This window comes from Amphiprion ocellaris, chromosome 11, assembly GCF_022539595.1.
Source record: "Amphiprion ocellaris isolate individual 3 ecotype Okinawa chromosome 11, ASM2253959v1, whole genome shotgun sequence".
Classification (NCBI taxonomy): Eukaryota; Metazoa; Chordata; class Actinopteri; family Pomacentridae; genus Amphiprion; species Amphiprion ocellaris.
The window spans coordinates 7,495,289-7,518,631 of NC_072776.1; the positions used below are offsets into that span (position 1 = coordinate 7,495,289).

At 38.4% G+C, this 23,343-nt stretch overlaps 1 protein-coding gene across 1 annotated transcript; it reads left to right on the plus strand.

The window, feature by feature from the left end:
- Positions 1-2,480: 2,480 nt before the first annotated feature.
- Positions 2,481-16,316, plus strand: cog3 (component of oligomeric golgi complex 3). The gene is made up of 23 exons (XM_023292500.3): positions 2,481-2,681; positions 2,970-3,116; positions 3,482-3,543; positions 4,753-4,918; positions 5,476-5,550; positions 5,943-6,035; positions 7,163-7,288; positions 7,401-7,481; positions 7,589-7,632; positions 7,746-7,872; positions 8,530-8,621; positions 8,903-9,042; positions 10,490-10,650; positions 11,642-11,750; positions 11,849-11,967; positions 12,073-12,162; positions 12,758-12,878; positions 13,157-13,245; positions 13,385-13,519; positions 13,993-14,068; positions 14,207-14,334; positions 15,013-15,111; positions 15,284-16,316. The coding sequence occupies exons 1-23, from the start codon at positions 2,514-2,516 to the stop codon at positions 15,311-15,313; spliced, it is 2,478 nt and encodes an 825-aa protein (XP_023148268.1). The 5' UTR covers positions 2,481-2,513; the 3' UTR covers positions 15,314-16,316.
- The last annotated feature ends 7,027 nt before the right edge of the window (positions 16,317-23,343 follow it).

Genomic DNA, 23,343 nt, shown 5'->3' on the forward strand with positions numbered 1-23,343 from the left:
CACAACACAGTGAAAAGAAAACACCCACCGCCGTAGAGACAAGTGCTTTTCAGGGCTCACTCTGACCCACACTGAGCCAAAATACAACTTTTGACAAGATTTGCTCTGACATCTCTTTTTGTACTGGAGTAACGTGGCTTGAATTCTGGAGAGTCTCCTTTCCACAAAGTAGACAAGAGTGAAAAAGAAAAAAAATAAATCTGAACTCTGTGTGACCTCCCCGTGAGACACCCTGCAGACAAAGCTGTAATATATGAACACAAGCCCACCTCCTCTATGCAATGCCACCAGGATTGCATTTTCAGATGCATTCGTTTTGTGTGTAAATAAATACTCAAGGCTATTTACGTAAGTAAATGTTACACAGTTCAGGTTTTGAGTACAATTTAATCTCTTGAAAAATAATACATATATATTTTTTAAAATGATTTAAATAATTTGTCAGTGCCAGCTTCCAGAAGAGGATATTTTTGCAAAAAGAGGAAAACATTTGCCTTACAACCTGGTATAAATATTTCCTTCCTCTAGAGATCAGTTGGTTGTGTATAACTCAGCTGATAAAAATGCCTCAAGAACAGAGATGATTAGTACAAAACAAAAATAACATTGTTGCATGATTTCATCACATGCTTAGCATATTGTTGAAAATATGTAAAATATCAGTTTTCATCTGAGATTTACGGGGTCTTTCCAACGATTTCATCACTGACTGTAAATATATTTAATCAGTGACTGTTTTCCATTATTAGTTTGAAAAAAAAACTATGGCATAAATGCTACACATCTAAGCAAACTATTTGATGTTCTTCACTTCCTTATATTCTACAGGACTAAACAAAGACAGGCACAGAAAAGTTGGCAGATATATATAAATGTTTTACTCTGATTGAGTATATGGGGAAAAGAAACTAGTTTACAGACAAGATGCAAAAAAAGAAAAAAAATCGACTGGATTTTTTCAAATTTATTTCGTGATAGATTAGTCTAATGTGCTGCCTGATGCCATATCTGTCCCACCCTGAAATTCCATCTTCCACATTGGTCTGCTTGTGTATTTGTGGTGTTTGTTTTGTAATATTAATATTATGGGCTTTAGCTGTAAGGTGGTATCTGAAATAAATTTAGCTCAAGGCAAGTAGAGAATAATAGTCAGGTCCCCCTGTAATAACTCGAATGTCCACTTGTTCAGGGATGGTCAAGAGTAACTTATACTTCTATGCAGTGTGATTGCAAAATAAAGCATGTTCATATTTTCTTCCTTTTTTTTGCTGTTTAAACCGGCTAGATCCATTTATGCATACTCAGAAAATAGGAAGTAGCTGGTTCAATTCTGTTATATCCAGCATACACACCACTTGCCCTTTAATTGCTTTTCAGCGTTGAATCATGGTCAACTTCATTTAAAAATGATTCTTTCATGGCAAAGGGTGAGTAGTGTGATGTGAATTAATTAAAATTATAAAATGATAGGTAGAAGTATTCACCCTCTTTAAAGTAAATCGCCTAATTCAACAAGGGTGCAGCCAATTGGTGCTAGACGTCACATGTTTAGTAAAATGGAGATCATCTGAGTGCAGTGAATGTGTCTCGTGATTTTAGTATAAAGACACATGTATCTGGAAAGCGTGGTAACTGGCGAATCAGTACTACTGGCTAGAAAAGATTATTAAAGCATAAGTCAGGGGATAGATAGTGGAAAAAGTCACTGAATATCCATTGGAGTACAGTTTTATCCATCATTAAGAAATGGCAGGAATATTCGACATGCTTAAATCTGCCAAGAGCAAACCATCTTTACAAAACTGAACTGACTGTGTGCAAGAAAGAAACTAGTAGGGGAGGCCGCCAAGACACCTATGACTCCTTTAAAGGAATTGCAAGCTTCTTCATCAGTCAAAGCGTAATGGGAGGGTGTCAAAGAGTAAACTAATGTTAAAGGAAAAAAAAAACTCATAATAAAAAGGGATGTGAGAGACTCTGAAGTCAACTGGGAGAATATTCTTTGGTCTGATGAGACCCATCACAAACACCATCCTCACCATGAAGCATGGTGGTGGAAGCATCATGCTGTGTAGCTGCTTCTAGCTAATGGTAACATTAGGTCAATAAGCTACACAGTGTGCTAACACCAAGCACCATGTTTTTTTTGTGGGGATATTGCTATCAAAAATAATGGTATTTTGTTGGATCTTCAGTTACGCAGATGCTGGAGTTGGAAAACTATGAGTTTGTGGTTATATGTAGCATTTCATGTGTGTAGTAGGTCAAATTCTCACTGCCTTGTAAAGCTGGTAGGCTATCTAGTTGTAGGGGCAGAAGTAAACGTCTTCATGTCCAAGCAGATTTCACTGGACACCAGTTTATAACACCAACTAAACACAATAAAAGTGTTATGTTTTTTCACCTTATGGGACCTTTAAGTGCACCCTGAGTGCAGCTGAAGTCCCGCCCACGTTCCCGGAACAGGAAGTAGCTGCGTGTTGCTGCTGACGTTGGTGCTGTCCGAAGTAACGATGGCGTCCACGGATCAGTCCCTCCTGGACCTCACAGATAAGGAAACCCGGGAGAAACTGTCGCTGTGGGATCGCCGCACCGATGCCACGGCTCCCCTCACGGAGAAACAAATGGACTCCGTCCTGGAGATCCGAGCTGCGGCTGAAACGCTCTCTGTGCCCTCAGAGGTGAGCTGGGACTCCGGTGTCAGCTAGCTAGCTAGCACGGTTGCTAACTTACTTTTAAAGCACGAGTAAGGTTAACTAAACATAGAAGCTGCCTGTGTTAACTTAATTTACCTTTCCGCTGTGTTGAAATTATGTTTTAATGAAGTTGTCACGGAATGCCACCTAATAGGCTGTCTAGCGGGCTTGTTTTTGTGCTGCGCTACGTCAAGCTATCCAGCTAGTTAGCTTCAAATGAAGGCATGTCTAGCCCGATGAGAAATAAGGAGCCGTGTTTTGTTGTTTTTTCAGTTGCCTATAGAGGACTTGTGCAGCCTGTCATCACGGTCATTGCAGTCCCCGTTCACAGCGACTGTTCCTGCATCAACAGAGGATGTCCTGCTCAAAGGTTTCCAGATGCTTGATATGGAAAATGACAGGATAGAAACTGCACAACAGGTGACTGTCTTTGTTGACATCACACAGTTCTGTAGACAGTAAGGTTCACTACACCACAGGAAAATGTTCATGTATTCTGCATCAGTAATTGTATTTATTCCCATCATCAGATTCTGCAAAATGTGCACCAAGCTGCTGGTTCACTTTAAATATGCCCCTTTAAATATATATCTGTTGCTGTACATAATAATTGAATGCTCGTTTCTTTCTTTAAACCATTTTAAATGCATGTGTGTGCTTTTTTATGTAAGTACTCTGAGAAAAAGAGTTGGAATCATATTCCTTGCATGCATACACATATTTGGCCAATAAAGCTCATTCTTTCTGATGCATTGTTGTAATATTATTGCCAATTTGTGTTGCAGTTTTTTTCCTGGTTTGCCAAGTTACAGGCCAACATGGACCAAGATGAAAGCGCAAAATACAGGTACTTAAATCTTAACAGTACCTCTGTCTGTGGTGTCATGCTGTGTGTATTGATTGGGGGCTTGTCTGAAGGAGGACGGGCTTAGAATAAAGTTTTGGAAGTGTTAAATTAGAAACAAAACAGATAGACATCAAAAGTAAACTCAATGTGCTTTCATGTAAAATGCTTGTTTGTCACACACTTCATAGTCAGGTTTCAGACCTCTGATTCACTGCCCACATTTCATATTTATTCCACAAATAAATACAGTAAAACTTGAATTACTTGAATTTCCCTCGGGATTAGTAAAGTATCTATCTATCTATGACTGTACAGTCTGACAATTTTTCTAGACAGAAACCAGACTAAAGCATGTAAAGGCAAAATTTATATTGAGTGATCAGAACGCCTTACATGACAGAAAACTTTTTTTGTATTGAATATGGACACCATTGTCTCTTTGTCTTCAGTGAGCAGAGAGTAAAAGAAAAGTAATCAAAAAGAATAGGGTTAAAATATCCTCCTGTGCTGCTTTTTATAGGCTAAACTTTCACCCTACCCTCTTGAATACATACGTAAACAGGGATACAGGTGTTTTGCCACTGACAGCTGACATGAAATATCTGCAGTGATGGTGATTCTATAGTGCCTGGTGAAGTACAGCATGCTAAAAACAGAGAAGAGCACATCAGCAGCTTCCCATTCAATGTGGAAACACAAATGGATGCTTTACTTTGTTGTGAAATTGCAATGCAAATCTCAGCTCAACTCAACTTTATTATTTGTCCCTTGAAGGGCGATTTCTTTTGCAGCAGTTTTGCAGCAGTTTACACAAGCATTCCAGTAACAATAAAAACAAACAAAAAAACCACATAAAACAGTAAAAACAGTAAAAGCTCAATAAAAAAAAAAAACATAAATAGTAAAAATAAATGAAGACAATAAATATCACACGAAACATAAGATTGACATGGACACTAGCAGCAATCTTGGTCATTCATGTAGTCAAGTATATTTCAGTGCAAACAGTCAGCAGCAACAAGCCAGAATAAAGACAAGTAAAAACAGGATAAAGTGCATTGCAGTACATGATAAAGTACAGCAGCAAAAAACCCCCAAAAAACACAGTTTATTACCTCCTCGGCGTTTATAACTTGGATCAGTAGGTGGCTTTACTTCATCATTTTGTTTGGTGGAAACAAAGAGATGATCTGTTTTCTTTCCTTTTAGGAAAACCAGATTTGAGCTAAACTGCTATCAGGAACAATGCGATGCCATTCTAAAAGATGTCACTGCAGCACTTGAGCATTTGGACTCCCTTCAGAAACAATACCTGTTTGTGTCCAACAAGACCGGTGCCCTGCATGAGGCCTGTGAACAGCTCCTTAAAGAACAGGTAAAGTGCATGCAATCCTGTCATCTGTGAAATCTCGTGTTATTGAAATGATAAGCTTATTGTTGATCAGTGCAGAATTTGTAAATTGTAATATAATTTAATGTCTTTCTACCTCACACTCTACAAAAGACAGTGCATTCAGTATTTGTGAGCATCAATGTTCCGCTTCAAACCAGAAACAGAATTAATTGATACATCTATAAGGTCAAAGCTGGGTTAAAATTGTCTTAAAACAGCCGTGGTAACACCAGAAGGAGCCAATGTAGATGGCCGGAAAGACTGTGTGGTATCAAATTCAGAGCGCTGTGTAACAGATAAAAACTTGTCTGAATATTAAGTTGCTCCCAAACATTCTTTTGTCAGCTGTTCTTTCTTTCTGTGACCTATTAAATATCATCCTATTACGGCACGTTTTTCTCGTTATTTTTCTAACTCTTACAGTTAGCTGATCATGCATGCAAACAGATGTAGATTTGACTATTTGAGAGACCTGGACTGAACTAAAATTCAGCTGTTGTATTATTTCAACTGTGTTGTGTTGTTTTGTCTCTTCCCAGTCAGAGCTTGTTGACCTGGCAGAGAGCATACAGCAGAAACTGTCATATTTTAACGAGCTGGAAAACATAAACACAGTAGGTTGTTTTTTTTTGTTGTTGTCTACACCCGAAATATTTCATAACTAAAAGTATCCAGTGTAAATAATGTGTCATTTAATTGGTTAATTAGATCTAATTTTAATTATTATTAGGATTAGCACCTATGTCCCTGATTAAAAACATTATTCTAAAGCCAACTTTACATCATAGTTAAAATAAATGGTACCAAAAGAAATATTTTCTTCCTAAAACCTACAGATTAAATTTTTTTTTTGTACATATTTCACTTTGGCCTGATTTAAAATCAAAAGCAATGCCTTTGTTGCAATGCTGACTTGAAAAAAAGATATTTTGATTAAAAGGATGTAGTGCTCTAAGAGTTTTTTTTCAGAATTGCTTCAAACTAAACTTTCTCTTCGTCTTTGCAGAAATTGAACTCGCCAACCTTGTCTGTAAATAGTGAAGGTTTCATCCCAATGCTATCGAAATTGGATGACTGCATTGAATATGTTTCCTCACATGTAAGTAGCTCTCTGCGCATTTAAAAGCCAAAGTGTTTGAATGCTCTCTATGTAGTTAATGCGTCTTTGTGTCCACTGTGCTAGCATTTTGTGATTTTTCATTTTATTAAACTTTTTACTACTGATGAAAAGTCAAACCAAAATGATGACTTGTAATAACTTAAAAGAGGGCTTTGGCTTGTTTCTACGTTTTCCGTTATTGTGGCTCTAAGTGTCACGCTAACCTTGCAGTCCTCGTCTCTGTTGTAGAGTTTTAAGGGAAATGAGGAGTTGCACAAAACTGTGAATGGCGTCTAGTGGTGCAGTTTAGCCAAAGCATCCTGCAGCTTACCGAACAAAGAAGATTTTTACATGAATCATTTAAAGGATTTGACTTCAATCTGACCTACATTTAACACAGAAACTCGCTGCTACAAACGGACCAGCATTCGGGGGATACTTGCCGGCTGACCTAATGGTCAGCATGGTTTTCTGTGAATGTTAGTTTTTGACGTGTGTGACGTTGACTTTCATTGTGGGGAAGGAGGCAGAAAGACAACAGGACATCCTCAGAAACAGCATACCTCAGGAAAATGGTGTTGTTCCTGCACTCACTGCTCTGCTGCCAGCTGAGGAAGAAAACTGTTGCTACAGTGTGTGGCCTGTTTATGCCAGAAAATCTCCTTTTGCCCATAAATGAGAGTAACCTCACATGTGAAATTGCAATTAATGAACGTACAGCTTTGCTAAACATTGCCGTCCTGGAGATAATGTTTCATCTCCCCCAAATCATCTGGGAAAAAAAGACGATGAGTGGTTGAACTGAATGCAAAGCTAGAAAAATTTGCAGCCAATTTCTGTTTATTTTCATTCAAACTTTAAAACAAATGTTTAAAATGATATGTGTAAATATCAGCTTTCTTTGGAAAATTGGAGCATGATCCTGCTAATTGCCCCCCTGCTAAATGTTACTTTACTTACTTTAGCATGACATTTAAAGCCACAGTAATAACACAACAGCCTCATTAATGTGAAATACGACAAGTTGAAATAAACCAGAATTCCCTTTCATGAACTTGTGCTAGTCCTGTAGTATAATCTATGCATCGGTGTATTGTGTCTAACACTTGCTTATCTCTTCATTACAGCCCAATTTCAAGGACTATCCGGTTTATTTGGCCAAGTTTAAACAATGTCTCTCTAAAGCTATGCACTTCATGAAGATCCACATTGTAAACACTATGCAGAATCTCACAAGCCAGTTAACAAAAAGGGTAAGAAAACATTCCATTTCCTCCTCTAACAAAGTTAACTGTGTGAAGAGACACACTGTAAGCCTCTAGTCCAGCATCAATACTTGACTTTATTTCTTTTTGTGTCCCACAGGATCCATTGGGTTTGGCAAACGCAGACAATGCCTTCACACTTTACTACGTCAAGTTTAGAGCAGCTGCACCTAAAGTTAGAGTGAGTATGTTTTTCTCTACCTACTGAATCTATGCATGGCAGTATTTTGCATAGATAACCTTCTTTAATAAAATCACGCTGTTATTTCCTTTTCTCCTCCTCATCAGTCACTGATTGAACAGATAGAACAGCGAGCAGAGAAGATTCCAGAGTGAGTATTAGCATTTCTTCAGAACAAAATCACCACATTAGCCCTGCTGTTTTTTTTTTCCCCACAGTTCTTGCACTAAATTAACTCATCTTTCTTTATATTGATGCGAGCAGATACCATCAGCTCCTTGATGAAATCCATCAGTGCTATCTTGACCAGAGGGAGCAGCTCCTGAGTCCCTGCATTACATCCACCATTACTGACTTGACCAACCAAAACTGCAAAGACCACTGCGCTCTGGTAAGGCATGACTAGTTCAAAGGCGGAATTGCCCTTTCAATATAGTAAGGTGACATTTGAGCTTGCATAGAATGGACAGCACGAGCCCTCAGGGATATTTTCTGCAGTGTTTGGAGGAGACACAAAGCTGTGCACATGATAAATGAGCATGACCTGAGATTGTGCACAGCAGGCGTCTGGAGGTTTCTCCCACTTTGTTCACAAGTGAATTGCTGTGGAGAGACTGGGTGTTGTTAGTATACCCTCAGTCATACCTCATCTATAAAGCTGTGGATTATAGAGCTATTTCTTTTGTCTTTTGAGAATCCTGACCTAAAGTTTGGCACAGTTATTAATGGTAAAATATTTATATTCTAATGTGACACCCCAGACAAACCTGGTGTGGTTTTGGTACCCGTGTGCATCTTTAAACACTTTGATAATTAGCGTAATGACGTAATTAAAGGTCAGAATTTCATGCAGTGAAACATCATAACAGCCACACCACCTGTCTGGAGCTTTCTTTTAATGACTCTTAAAAGGTTATGCATCTAGTTAATGATTGCTGTAATACAGTAGGTGCCTGCATCAATTTTTGTGAAAGAGTTTGTTTGTTTGAGATGGAGCCAAAGTATTTGCAGGCGCTGCAGCATGTGATCATTATGTGTATTTGTACAGGTTCGCAGTGGCTGTGCCTTTATGGTGCATGTGTGTCAGGATGAGCACCAGCTGTACAATGAGTTCTTCTCCAAACCTACACCTAAACTAGAGTGAGTTGCACCCACCTCACTGGTAACATGATCATTAAACACACAGAGGAGAACCACCACCTATCAGCACATGTACAGGCACTGTGTGTTTGCTTAAGGTGTCTCATTTTCAAATCTGTAACAGCCATTTCAAGTTGTTATGTTTAGTGTTTGAAAAAGCAATTCACACAGCACATTTCTTTATCTTCACCTTGAAGAAAAGTTGACGCTTGAACTGGAAGTCCAATGTTAGACTTTTCTCAGTGGTACAAAGCAATGAAATAGTTTTTGATCTCTGACAGTGAGCTGCTAGAGAAGTTATGTTTGTCGCTGTATGACGTCCTCCGGCCTCTGATAATCCACATCATCCATCTGGAAACCCTGTCTGAGCTCTGCAGCATCCTCAAGAATGAGATGCTTGAAGACCACGTTCATAACAATGGTAGGTCAGAGATTTAACTCTCTTCAAAGCTTCTTAAAGGTTAGAATTGAGTTACTGGAATGCAGCTGTACCAGTGTTGTTGGAGACCGATGCAGTACTGTGTATTGCTTTGGACACCATTTCCATCTTTGTACTTTTGTTGTGCTAAAAAAAAAAAAAAATCTTTGAAATTACATTATTTGAACTTCATGACTGAAAGATGATGAGAGATTGTGATAATGGGATATGTGCAACAGTGTTAAAGGGACATGTATAAGGTAAATATGTATAATGTAGACAGGGATATGTGCAATGTTATCATGTGCAATAGTGAAAATGGAAATGTGCAATACAATTATATGTAACAGAGTCGGAAGGATATATGTAGTGGAATCTTATGATATAGTGACAGAGGGATAAGTGTAGTATAGCAATGTGCAAAAATGATGGAGGGATATGTGCAATAGCAACAATTAGATATTTGCAATATAGCCATGTGTAAATGTTAATTAATTACTGCTTGGTTGCTTACCTTGGTCCCCCAGCTTTTGTCTGTTATGTGCACTACGTGTTATCGCTTGTTGCTTGTTTTTGTGCGTCTTCAATCAATCAATCTTTATTGGTCATTGCACATTTTCATATACAACGAAATTTCATTTGAGCTGCCCTGCCAATGACGGCTCCGGCTGCTGCGCAGTGCTGCGCTCACCTTTCTTGAAGAAAAAAAGAAAAAGGACATGTTAGGATCTGGGTAGGGATTGCAAAGGGTAAAAGAAAAGTGTTCAGTTATGGTATTGTGTTAATTGTAATTTCTTTACTTTCTTACTTACTTTCTTTAATTTCTTTTTCTTTCTGGGATCAACCAATGGGACACGAGATGGAAATTACCCGTATGGCTACAATCTCTCGTTTTTACATGGAAATGTACATTAATACGAACGGTCCCATTTTAAAAATAAACATAATTAACATAGTTTCCAGACTGAGCCAAAAATAACTGGAAATAAAATATTCCAAAAGGCAGAGGCTGCTTTTGTCAGCGGAAAATACTGTATATCATGCAGCCATGCATGTTTCTCATGAATAACCGTTCGACATTCTGCCTTTTTGCCAATTAAAGCAGAACATTAGGACTGATTCTGTCAAAAGCTACTTTGTGTCTGGGCCTTCCAGCTAAAAGAAAATATTGTCATAGTCCTTAAATTTAGCCAAAACTACTAATTTGGTATGTTTATCTAAGCTTGCAGTGCACTTTTACATGGTTGGTTTCTGAGAAGACAACCTCCAGTGACAGTGTCCGCTTTTGGATAAAACAAGAGAGAAAAATATATGTTCTTTGACGCTTGAGGATGCTTTCATGTAACAGTTTTTTTTTTTTTTAAATCTTCTGATCTCACATCATGAGTTCATCACATCACATACATATAAGCTTAAACTGTGAACCGACCTTCATGTGCTTTCTCTGTAGCTGCTCAGCTGGGGGCCTTTGATGCAGTCGTCAAGCAGATGCTGGAAGACGTTCAGGAGAGGCTGGTCTACAGGACTCACATTTACATCCAGACCGACATTACAGGCTACAACCCAGCTCCAGGGGATCTGGCCTACCCTGAGAAACTGGAGATGATGGAGGTAAGGACTCTATGCTGGAAGGTGTCTGAGCATTTCTTTATAAAATCATTGTTGCTAAATATTGAAAATAATTGACTTGTCTTCTAAAAATAAACTCCAATAAATACATTACTGTTGCAACCTGGATGCAGCTAGAGAGACAGATATTTTTATTTTTTATTTTCATGAAGTGAATATAACATATACTTTTTTCTTAATTGTTGAGTAATTTTATCTATAAAATGTCAAAGAAAAATGCCCATCACAAGTTCCCACAGAAAACTTTTAAACCACAACGTTTGCTAACTGTTTGCATTACCTTGAAAACACTTTATGTCTTATTTAAGTGTCAATTTAAGCCTCAGAAGGTATTTGATCTTGGAAATGTCTGGACATGTTGTTTAATGTGCCTCTGAGTCTGGACCCCTGTTTTTAAGCTCTTAAAATGCTCTGCATGCATGTAGTTTTCTTAAAATTTCTCCGATTGTGCTTCCATATTCTTTGGTATTTCAAAAATCTTTTTGGAATGTTTTCAGAAACTTTAATTCCATTTTATGTTAAGCCATCCAAGACCTGTAGACTTTTTTTCTGTAGCTGAGGAAAATATTGACTTTCCAACCTCTTAATATTTTGAATCACAGCAACTCCATAAAATGTTGCAATGCATAAAACTGTATTATGCAAATTTGAGGCTATGAAGGGTTTTTGTTCTTGTCAATATCAGCACATCTTGGTAAATATGCTACTGAGTCCTAGCTTATTTTTAAAAGCTTCTACATTTCTTATACACTTTCTTGTTAATATTAAATCTCCTTGATGTTCTTAATATTTCTTTGATGTTTGTTTGACTTTCTGTCGACATACAAACTTGTTTTGCAAGTAATTTAATGTTAATTAACCTTCAAAACCTGTAGGCCTCTTTTGAAGGCAAAAATTAAAAAACATGCCTTTCCAGAATCTTAACATTTTCCATCTACCAACTCTTGTTTTTTACTTTTCTTGTCGCAAATAGAGAATTGCACAGAGCTTGAAGGAAGAGCAAATGAAGCAGATGTCACAAGAGTCCTTATTTTCTGACGTACAGCTTGAGGATCCTGATAGTAGAAGAAACAGTAACGCTGGTCTGTGTTTCCAGATTGTAACACTTGCTTTTTTAACAACGGTTAGTCTTTTTGTCTTTTGCCTGATGGCTTTCTCCTCCTGTGTTCAATAAATACAGGCAGTGTTGAAGCATCTCGTCTGCAGACAACTGTCTCTCCTGCTGATTTGCACGGCATGTGGTACCCTACTGTCAGACGAACACTGGTTTGTCTGTCCAAGCTCTACAGATGTATAGATGTGAGTCTAACTTATAGAGCAGCAGGACGTGTAGTATATAGTTTTGCCACTTTTGCATTTTCTCGTTCATCTGTTTTCTTACACCAAATCTTGGTCTTTTTCCAGAGAGCAGTCTTCCAGGGTTTATCTCAAGAAGCCTTATCTGCCTGCATCCAGTCCCTGCTTAAAGCTTCTGATATCATCCTTAAAAACAAGGTTGGCACACATGGTTAAGCACAGAGTGTGGTTTTGCATTGCGACTGAACTTTTAAAATTTTTATTATTATCAAAATAGCTTTTTATACAGTAAACAAGGCCAGTTCCCGCTTATAAAAACATTCTTTCAGGCTGCAAGATCCTTAACTGAAGCAGATGGGATGTCATTTAAAGTTTATTTGAAAAGATGCTTTATTATGCTCTACATAGCATTCAGTAGACCGTGCTTTATTTATGAGCTTCTCACACCTTCAAATTTGCTGTCAATATCTGTACTAACTGGCCTGTTTTAACCTAACACTTCAAATTAAAGCAGCGGCATCAGTCTCAGAGGATATATTGCCACCTCTTGTTGATGTCTTTTTCCAGTGTTTTAGTTGCTAGCTGAGCAATAAATGACACGAGCTGCCTTATTTGTCACAGTAACGTGTCTCTTCCCAGGTATGGTTAATTAACGGTTATTAATTAGACATATTCCCTTATCGTCACTGTGTTTGGGCTTTTTACGTTCTCTGTAGCTTGGATCGTCAGCAGATGCCCTTTTGTGTTGGCAGCCTGCAGTGTGGATTTAACAGTGTGCTTTCGCTTTCTGTAGACACAAATAGATGGGCAACTTTTCCTGATCAAGCACCTGCTGATAATGCGTGAACAGATTGCCCCATTTCACACCGATTTTGCCATCAAGGAAATCTCACTGGACCTGAAAAAAACGCGAGGTAAGATAATTAAAGGTAGAGGGAACATTGGCGTTCAGCTCCATAAAGCCAGTCATTACATTTTCATGCTCATTAAGCAACTTGTGCCTATCACATGCACTGGTGGCAACAATTAATGTGGAAATTGTAATCCAACACCATAATGTACATTAACCGATGGCTCACAGGGCAGATTCGTTCTATCACCCTCATCTCATTCAAGGACATATTAAATTTGTAGCACTAGAGGGCACTCTAATTCTACAGGAGCCCAGATTAAATCTCTGCTTTGTTTTAAGATGCTGCCTTCAAAATCCTGAACCCTAAGGCTGTTCCCAAATTCTTCCGACTTAACAGTCACAACGCCATACTTGAATTCCTGTTGGAGGTAGTGTTTTTTTTTCCTTCACCATTTTTTTTTTTTTTTTTTTGCTAAACATGCCATACACTTTAAGTACTTTGATAGCACCCTGCCTAAGGGAAACGCCACTTGATAGTGCTAAAGCCTTTTTCTCCGTGGCCCCCAGGGAACACCAGAGATAAAGGAGCACTACATTGACTCTAAGAAGGATGTGGACCGGCACCTGAAGTTCAGCTGTGAGCAGTTTATCCAGCAGCAGACTCAGATCTTTGTGGGGAACCTTGAGGAGTTTCTCACCAAGGTAACTGTTAGAGCGAAGGCAGACTTGGCCTCAGGCAGCGACAGCTCATCCTGACCTTCATTTTTGCAGCTTTTACCTTTTAAAAAAACCTTTCTGCAAAAAAAAAAAAAAATCATTTGCTTATTCACTGATCACTGAAGGTCTCGGTACTTAACTGACAAGATAAAATGTCTGTTTTTCAAAAAGGATATCTAATTCAGACGCTAGGCATTCGTGTGTGTGTATATGTATATCCGTGTGCTTTCATAGCTCGTTTTTGTGTTCTTTCAATGCAGCAATTCGGCTGTCTTTTCTTCCAGCCTCGCACTCAGTTTTTTTTTTACTATTATTTATGTAAATACTACTCTAATTCAAGTCAGAATTGAATTAGCTGAACTGGCAGCACCACTTCTTGTGCTTGTTTGTGTGGTTTACCGTAACTAACACAAATTAAGTCTTTTCAAATTGCTGTTTTTTTGGCTGTCTGCACTCAGGTTTCAGCTCTTAAAACTATGGCTATTCAAGGTGGTCCCACGTATAGTCTGTCTCAGCAACCTTGGGCACAGCCAGGTAAGATTTGTCTCAGGAAACGCCGTGTGCGTCATACCGTAATTCATCAAACCCCATATAGAAAATGCTAGAGGGCATGTCAATGTTTTTTTGTTGTTTTTTTTTTTTTCTCAGTACATTTTTTTTTTCTCTTTTCAGCGAAGATCAACGATATAGTGATGGCTACCTACCGGGTGATGAAGAGCAAGCTGCCAAGCACTTTACAGAGCATGTCCTTGTACTTAGCCAATAGAGACACAGAGTTCATCCTTTTCAAGCCTGTCCGGGTGGGTGGCGGAAAAGCTAGGATATAGCTTGTGCTGCTTGAGTCAGTTCCTTTTTAAGTCATTGTTAAAGCTCAAGAAATCCAGGAATCCTTTCATATAGTATTTGTAAAGCAGGAATGCCATGTCAGTCCACTTCTAGGTCCAATCAGTATTTTTTTTAAATAAGAAGAAATCAACGCTTATTCACTTGTATCTCTGAAGAGCTGAACTCAAGCATGTTTATTTCTCTTTCCTTATAGATCTCCTCTCAGGTCTTTTGTACTGAAGTGCTTGCTGATATTATCATATAAACAAACCTCTCAAAGCGTCAGATCCCTTTCATTGCATACATTTATTCATCTGTGATGGTTAGATGCTGCCCTAAAAGACATGTTAGTGATTTTTGGAGAGATGTAGAAAATAATTCTTTGTTTGAAATCTTCTCTTGGGGCGACTCTTGCTTAAGTTTGGCTTGGCGATTGTGCCTTTAGCTATAAATTGCCAGTGTGATTGAACTCTAATAGAGAAACCTCAGTGCTGCCTGTGTACTGTTCATCAAGGTGCCAGGTGAGGCTGAATGAGAGAAACAAAATTCTGTGGTTGACATGGAAACAAGATAGTGAGGGGACATAGGCCAGATGGAAATGTAGTATTAATTTCCTTCCAGCGCTCAGTAATACGATGGCTTTTTTTCCACAGAATAACATCCAGCAGGTATTCCAAAGACTGCACGCCTTGCTTCAGGAGGAATACAGTGGAGAAGACCTTCAAATCATTGCATGTCCATCTATGGAGCAGGTACAGTACTGTGGGATTAGCACAGCCTGAAGGCACCTGGCATAGTTGTAGTAATACTGCTTGCAGCATCCAAAACTGCTGAGAGCAACTTCAGTCAAGAAACATTAAATAGCACACTGTGTATCAGCTAAGGCACGGTGAGCGCTTATCATTTTTCACGGCTCTCTTCCAGATTAACCTACTGCTGTCTGTGAATAAGTAATGTGCGGCGTAGCGATACTGGTGGACACCTCCTGGATAGCAATGGGATGTTGCAACTCCAGCCATGACCAGGAGCTGTGAGGTTGAGGAGGCAAGATGACCAGAACCCTGCACCTGAGCTGCATGCTAGACCAGGAGTGCTGATGGGAAGGCAAAAAAAAGGCATAATAATTCTGCACAAGGCCAAAGATTTTTTTAAACTGAGGCCCAAGTAGCTGCAAGTATGAAGAGTTCAGGTATTTATCTTGTGGTCTATAACAAACTGGGAGGTGGAGAGTAAGTTTTGGGGTACTGAGTTGATCCTTTTGTTTGACTTAAACTAAAGGCTTGTGGTTATGGTTGCTTTCATGTAGCGGAATACCATCTTGAATAAGGTGGATTTGCGATCACAGCTGCGTCTCTCTTAACAACAAATTGCTTGCATAAAAAGACTTTGCACACTAAGTGGGTGTGGGGTGTTGAGACAAGGACACTTTAGGTGCACAGATAGAGCTACTGAACAGTTGCTCATCAGCCAGGTAGCTAATGGCCAGTATGGGGGCTCGCGTGCAGATGCCCAGATAGTCTTGATGGCTTTGGAAGGATGACAAAACAAATGCTGCATAATATTTTATTCCTCTGTGCTACAGGTGTTTCAGGTCCAACAGGTTTTCCCCTCTAATCATAGCAAAATCCACACAGCTGTTTTCTTAAATGTTTATCCAGCTCTTTCTTGCGAATGTTTTGTTGTAAATGTGAAAAAAAAACGAAAAAGACAATGAAATATTATGTTTTATACGTTTTTCTTTTATATAACTGGGTTGATTTAAAAAAAATACGGACTGTTGACTTTATCAGTTTTGCTCTGTATGTGATTCAAGGTTGTGTTTCCTAGTGGTCCTCACAGAGTCTAACAGAAGTAACGGGACACTATCATTGTGACATTTGCTCTGGTGTGTCCCATGTAAAATGATGTGTACAGTAATGCTATTTATGGACATTTTGATTAAAACTGGTTAATAATGCTTCTGGGGTTATTTCTAAAAATGGACTTTGTCATTAAATTCAAATTCCGGGAACGCTGCAGTTCTTTCTAGTCGCTTCACACAAATGAGAAACCGCCATTCAAGGACATCATTGGCTTTAGGGGTTCTTCTTGGCAGACCGTTGCTGTTTCACTGGCAGCTGCCGTCTTTCCATCTGTGAGATGAGGCTTTGCTGGGGCTTGACCTTCCGTCGACTGACAGTCTTTTGATAGGTGATGAGGGACTGGATGTTGTGGAGCAGGACATTGATCTCTGCACTCTTCTGCTGCAAATACCTCTGAAGCATGTCAGGCCCTGGCAGCATTAGACCTTTGCCTTGATTCAGCTGCGACAGCAAGGAAATATAAAGAAAGGCAATGATTCAGTCCAAAATTGGATTCTACTCTTCACATCTCTGCTGTTGCTACAGATGTGTAATAATAGCACAAGATCTAATCTCTTGCTCTCAGTTTTGCTCCCACTTTAAGGTGTATGCTGCATTTATCAGTGATGAAGATGTGCTCATTGGATTGGATGTGGATGTTGAGGTCAGGGCTCATTGTTATTCAGAGGGGGAACATGAGCACTATGCTTATTGTCCAACAGCACCAATGTTTCTTCAGATGTCCTTTGTCACTGCAGTAGGTGCCTCCCCATGAAGTCAGATACACCCTAATAAAGAGAAGCAGCTTGTGAACAATGAGCCCCTCAGGGGTTTTATTGTCTCACCCAGATAGTTTGTCATCTCTGTCTCCTGCCGGTTTTGTCAATAATTGAAAAACGAAACTTAAAAGGCTTCCGCAGGGAGCTGGTGGTAATAAAATAGATTTAAATTTTAAAATAAATGGCTGATTTTCAGCCAGTTATATAAATTGATTCAACAACTAATCATACCAAATGCCACCATTCTCGTAACAGGTACCTTGTCCTCTTTTGGAGAAATGTGAGGCTGCCGATGTTTGTCTTCTGTGACGACAACACAAAGGCAGGCAGCTACAAAAATAGCAAGACTTCCTGATGAATCGCTTTTTAATATGTCAAAGGTGAACAGTGTAATATGAAGTATAATTAATGCCATGTCAGTTAATTGTCAATTAGATTCACATAAAGAGTACCACAGCTGCCCTGTTCCATCTGGAAAGATCATAATTTGACAAACAGTGATATTGATGGGCATAGGCTTCTCTTCTGTTAGGTGTTGTATTGTAGTCTACAACATCCTACTATGTGTAAACCTCAGTGCTCAAAAAAAGAGTGTGATTTAAACATTTGTCCAGCATTTTCTACATAGAGAATATTTTCTGACTGTCCATGACTTCTATTTCACTGAACGAAGCTTCCCTCTTGGCAGTCAAAGCATCATCTGAGAGTCGATTATGTCGGGTTGGTGTACATACTTGTCTGTGTCCTGTAATGTTGTTAAAGGTGTCATGACATGGTTTATGAAAATAGAAGGAAAGGCAAATTTAATCTGCATGAGATATCTGTCCGTGGTCGATGTTGTGTGTAACCTGCTTTAGGGGTCTGACGCTCTGAACCCTTTTCTGATTTCAAACCTTTCAACATGCGGTGTGTCATGGAAAATGCAGCATCAGAGATTCAATAGCATAGAAATTTAATTTGAAAAAACCATTAAATGGTGGGAGCCAGTAATAGACACGAGCAATCCTGACCTTTGATCTATCTGCATCGCTGGGTCCCCATCAGTCACAGTTTCTTTCGTGATAACCACTGAACCCTACGGCAAAGTCTCTGATGTCTTCCATGCGTTCTCACAGCTCAAAAACTGACAGAAAGAGAAAAAGCCTGGTGTCGATGTAGAAATGCAACAGATATTCAAAAGTCTGCTATTTATTTACATTTGTTATTGTTAAACTAACACTAACTGCCTAACTGTAAAATTAACCATAATTTAGAGCATTGAAATGTTTTGATTTGAAAGCCATCTGTCTGGATTCATGTTGTTTGAAGGAGTTCGTCTGTTCAGACTGACAATTCTTGTGCTATTCAAAAGAAGTTTAAAAAAAATCTAAGTTCAAGTGTGAGTTTTTCACATCAGAGCTGCCAGGGAGAGCTTTTCTTCCTATATTTTAGGAAGGTTGGAGGTTTGGATCATAGAGTCTGACTGAGCAGTTGCACCCTGAAAGGACAAAAGCCCGATCCAACTCTAACAAACAAGACTTCCTCTATGTCCCTGGCTTTATTTTCCCAGTCAAAAAGACAGTCTGTCAGAAATACATAGCAGCCAAATGTTCTAGTTAATCAGTTATTCTGAAACCAAGTTAAAGTCAGCCATGTTTCGTAGTGTTTCAAGTAGTGATGGACAAGCTTTGATACAAATGTTCCATATGTGAATTCATATATGTACTAGAGGTGGAAAAGGGAGCATTTTCAAAGGGGTATCTTTTACCATGTCTTGTCCGGATTTATGCTTTCAGACTCCATGGAAATCTGTATGCAATTATAGGATAATCCATCCAGTAGTTGTCAAGATATTGCGAGCCACAAATATAACTATCATGAGGGAACTATAGGAAAAGCCAGGAGACTATAGAGACAATTCTACCTGAGCTGGCTGAAAATGATATAAAAAGCACTACTCAAAGTTACTACTTGGTCATTTCAGTGAGGGAAATGCAAACCATCTAAATTCATGCAGATGATCTTCGTAATAAAGTATTTATATCATGCAATTTCAGTAGTGTTTAAATTTCCATATAGTCATCATCCAATAATGGTTAAATTTTACAGTTAGGTGTTATAGCTTTTTTTTTATTATTCAAAAATATTCTTCCTTTTATTCATTTCCACAATCCTCCCAACTCCAAACCGCAACACGATCAGATTTTTCCCCCCTATTCACTCGATTGTTTTCCCGCTTTGTCGCCGTGTTTATTATAGTTTTAGCTGCACACTCACTCCCTCACCTCCGTTGGGTCAGCTCTGTTGGCTGTCGGATCACTGGTCACTGGGGGTTTCATCCGCTGCTGGCAGTGCTCACAGCAAATGTTCAACACTCTCTGCAGCAAACTCCTCTGATCCACTTGAGGTTGGGAGTTGAAAAAAACATGATCAGAATAGATGCTTTTTATTTCTTTATTTTCATTTATACTACGTTTTTAAAAGATACTGAGAAACACATATCATCCAACCGCTACAGCTAATGAGGTATTCAGAAACCAACTTAAAGCCAGGCATAATTTAAAACAAGTGACAGGCAAATTTTGATACCTTACAAATGCAGACTAATTGCATCTTTCCTAAATCTATTCATATTTACACGAGAGGAGGGGAAAAAAGAGCAGTTTGAAAGTGGCATTTTCCTGCCATACCTTGTCCAGATTAGTTAAAGACACTTCAGTTTCTCCTTGGCAGGCTGAAGGAGTTTGGGGAGTTTCCTTGCTGAGCAAATCCAACACTTCATTATCTGGGGGATATCTCCAGCTCAGACTTCATGTTTTTAGGAACACTCCGAGGAGAAAAAACAAAGACACTTCATAATTTATTAAATTCTTTGAGGTCTTTAACTTGTGCTTCATGAATAAATCAAAACCGTGAAACTCCATGTCTCTGGATACCATGTCATATCATCTTTCACAAGATAAAACTTACGCTGTGACAAGGATAGACAAGGCTATGAAAACTCAAATTCAGTATTTCTTTGGCAATACGAAAAATTATCTCTAAAACACACAAAAAAAGCTCCATATATGCTAATTGTATCTGTTCGCCATTTGTCTGAGGGCTCTCTACAAAGTGCATTTCAAATGTTGGTTTAATACCATAAAAAAATACTCACTTCAGAGAAACCGCTCTTACTCCGTGTGTCCTAGCAAAGCTTTTACTTTGTCAAGGACATCTCATTGTTGCAATTCAGAGAGAGAGGTATTTTACAAGCCACAAAATCTAATTGTTAGTTTATTGTTGTATTTATTCTCCGCGGTATACACCCCAACTCCAGACTCTCCTCTGCTCAGACGCGACCCCAAATCCTTGAAGCCCTTGATGTACCTTGGTGTGGTTGTGTATAGTCTGCAGATGGAGAGAGAAAAAAAATTACCTCAGACGTTTACAGACCGAGGTCAGACGCTCATAAGAATGAAATATGAAGAAAACTCTACCTTGACTGCGCTATCCTCATGTCTCCAGTCAGTCTGTTTACCAAAGCTGATTCTTGTGACAACTCTCCCGTCAAACGCATGGACTGTCAGGTATCCACATGAGGGGCTGATTGATGACACATTCATGCTTAAAGCTGATTTTCTTCACAGTTTTTTGTGGCAAAAACTGGTAGAAAAAAAAAGCTCCATGTTTCAAAGGATTCTCTAAATAAGGTCCACGACAGTTTCTTTTAGTATAAGGTGAGATACTATCTTTTACAAGCAAGATTTTTATAGTCTGACCTCCTTTAGTTTTACTGATCTATTGTTCATGATGCTGTGACTTAAGTCTGTCAATTTGTGGCATTTCTTTCCTAACCTTGCCTTGCATCATCTTGTTATATCATCGTGAAACAGAGGTGAGCAGAGAAACCACAAAATGAAAAAGATACAGAATGGTCAAATAACCATAGTAACCATAGAACGACGAGCATTTGTGTCTGTCGTAGACAAGACACAGAGATAACTTTAAATCAAATCCGCCTCCTCTTTTATTTGATCCTTTTTCCTTTTGTAGTCCTCACCACTGCCATTATTGTCCAGTACTGTACACGGTATATACTGTGTATATATAATACTGTGCAAAAGCTTTAAGGTACTTTGAATGTTTAGGTTCTTATCCATCAAACATTACCACCAGGGAGGCATGTGATTGGTCCCCTGCTTATTCTGCTTCACGTCGACGAGCCCCAACATATAGACAGAGACTTAAAAAAGCTATCCTCAGTGTCAAGAAGAAGAAGAAGTTCTGTCACAGATGGCTTGAATCCCACAGAGTCCTGATCTCAACATCTAGTTACTCTGAGATCATGTAAAAAGACAGAAGCACTGTTCTCCCAGTTACTTACAACCTACTATATACCTTCAAAAAAGTATGCAAATTTACCTAGAATAATTTAAAGGTGGTGTAGGTTACTTGATTTTATATATACTTAAAAATAAACTGTCCAGTCAGATTACATTGTAAATATAAGTCCCAAAGTGTCAAATACTCAATATTTTAGCTAATAACACAATTATTGTAAGATAAAACAGTTCAGAATCATTTAACATTTTGGCTTTTCTTGCACAGAGACATACTCAGTTTGGTTATATGCTGAATTTACAGTATTTAAAAAGATTTTAATGTTCAAAGATTTCAGTTTTTAATGTAATGCATTTTGTTGTTGTCATGATTCTGACACTGCGAATCTTGGGAAACCTATACTATACTTTTAATGCTCATACCAATAAAATAGATGTAAATGTGTCTAAGAGAAAGCAAAAGAAAAAGACATAGAATATTCCCTTCTTAGTGGGGTGTTTTCACAATCTGCAACTCCTATAAAAACTGGAAGTGTAAAGCAGCTATATACTCATGTTTGATGGCTGTATGAGCTCAATAATTTAAAGCTTTGGGAATAACACTAATTAACAGACTTCCAGTGGGCCATATTTAGTAACTAGATAATGGAAATAAATCATTACAGTAGTCTGCCGTTGACTAGAGGAGAGGTTGACTAGTTACGATAGCATAAAATAAGTGTTGCCAACAGCTTCCAGTAAATTGCAAATGAATTCTCAGGCTGATCTTCCTAAATCTCAGCGTGCATGTGCAGGGATCTTTTGACACAGCATGAATATGTATGGAGACAGAAAAGCCTGTGTGATGTACCTCATGATGTATCTGTTGTATATAATTAAGGGATGCTACTAACATGGTTTATTTATCATGAGCGTCCTGGGGGCTCATTTTTATACGAGAGAAAATATAGCCTTTACCCCTTTCTAGAATGTCTACTAAATAGCAGCTTAAAAGCCCCCAAAACCTTTGGTGGAGAAAAATATGTCCCCATACACTTGAGTTATGGAAGAAAATAATTACTAATGAAACTTAACCCTGCAAATCTGTGACAGCGTGAAAGAAGTTGCAAGAGACTGGAGAATAGCAGCCATTAAAAATGGATTCCAACAGATTTATCTATAGCTATACGTTGGTAAAGTGTTTTCCAATGCATCCAGTTTAACCTATAGAGTATATTCTGTTCACTCGGAAAATTAATTAGAAATTATACTCAGAATCTGAAAATCTTACTTGATCTCATGGTGTTTGATTCAAAACTCCCAAATGAAGCTTTAGGCAAGTGAAACCACTGGTAGTCACATCAGACTTGTATTGTAGACATCCCCAGCTGGTTATTAGCTGATGTTAAAATAGAGAATGTGGAAAAAGAATTGAATAGCAGATGGGGGATTCTTGTTACTGCCGCTATTCTGCGTTTGTCAGACTTCCTATAAATGGCAAATAAACCCTAGTTAAGTAAAGAGCAAAAAAGTAGGATGTTTATTTGGAACTGATGGGTGGAGTGTATTTAGAATTTTATGTTTGTGCAGCTGCTGACATTTTTGATTTCCTATTAAGTAGAAGACATATATGTGCAACGAGGACAAGAATAAGCTGCACATCTGTATTACTTTAGGCCTCTTTAATGTTAATGGTCTTGGTCAAGCTGTTAGAGCTAAAATATTTAGCTACATTTCTAAAGTTGTTCCATTATCACTGGATTCTGTGGTCTAACTTCCATGCACAAGCTGTGTTTCTTCCCTAAGATTCTATTCCCTTGTGCCAAATTTCACTATGAACTGATTTCCAATTCTTCTGAAATGTCTGCGTTCCAACAACAATTGACCCAGTCTTCCATAAATCTTTTTTTTATTAAGCTCAGACCCTTTACAGTGTGAATGTAACTGTGAATAATATAAGCACCAGCTACTCAAGAGATGCTAAATAATGTAATGCTGTAAACTCTGGCGCTGCCATAAATGATATTAGCTTTTGCCAATTCTGTATTTCTCTCTTAATTTACATGGACCTTTATCTTTTTGGA

Excerpts from the sequence above, each read along its gene's own strand:
- cog3 (XM_023292500.3), top strand. The coding sequence starts at position 2,514 with ATGGCGTCCACGGATCAGTCCCTCCTGGACCTCACAGATAAGGAAACC. Across the intron at positions 12,163-12,757 it reads ATATCATCCTTAAAAACAAG|ACACAAATAGATGGGCAACT; the intron begins GTTGGCACACAT and ends CGCTTTCTGTAG. Across the intron at positions 15,112-15,283 it reads CATGTCCATCTATGGAGCAG|ATTAACCTACTGCTGTCTGT; the intron begins GTACAGTACTGT and ends GCTCTCTTCCAG.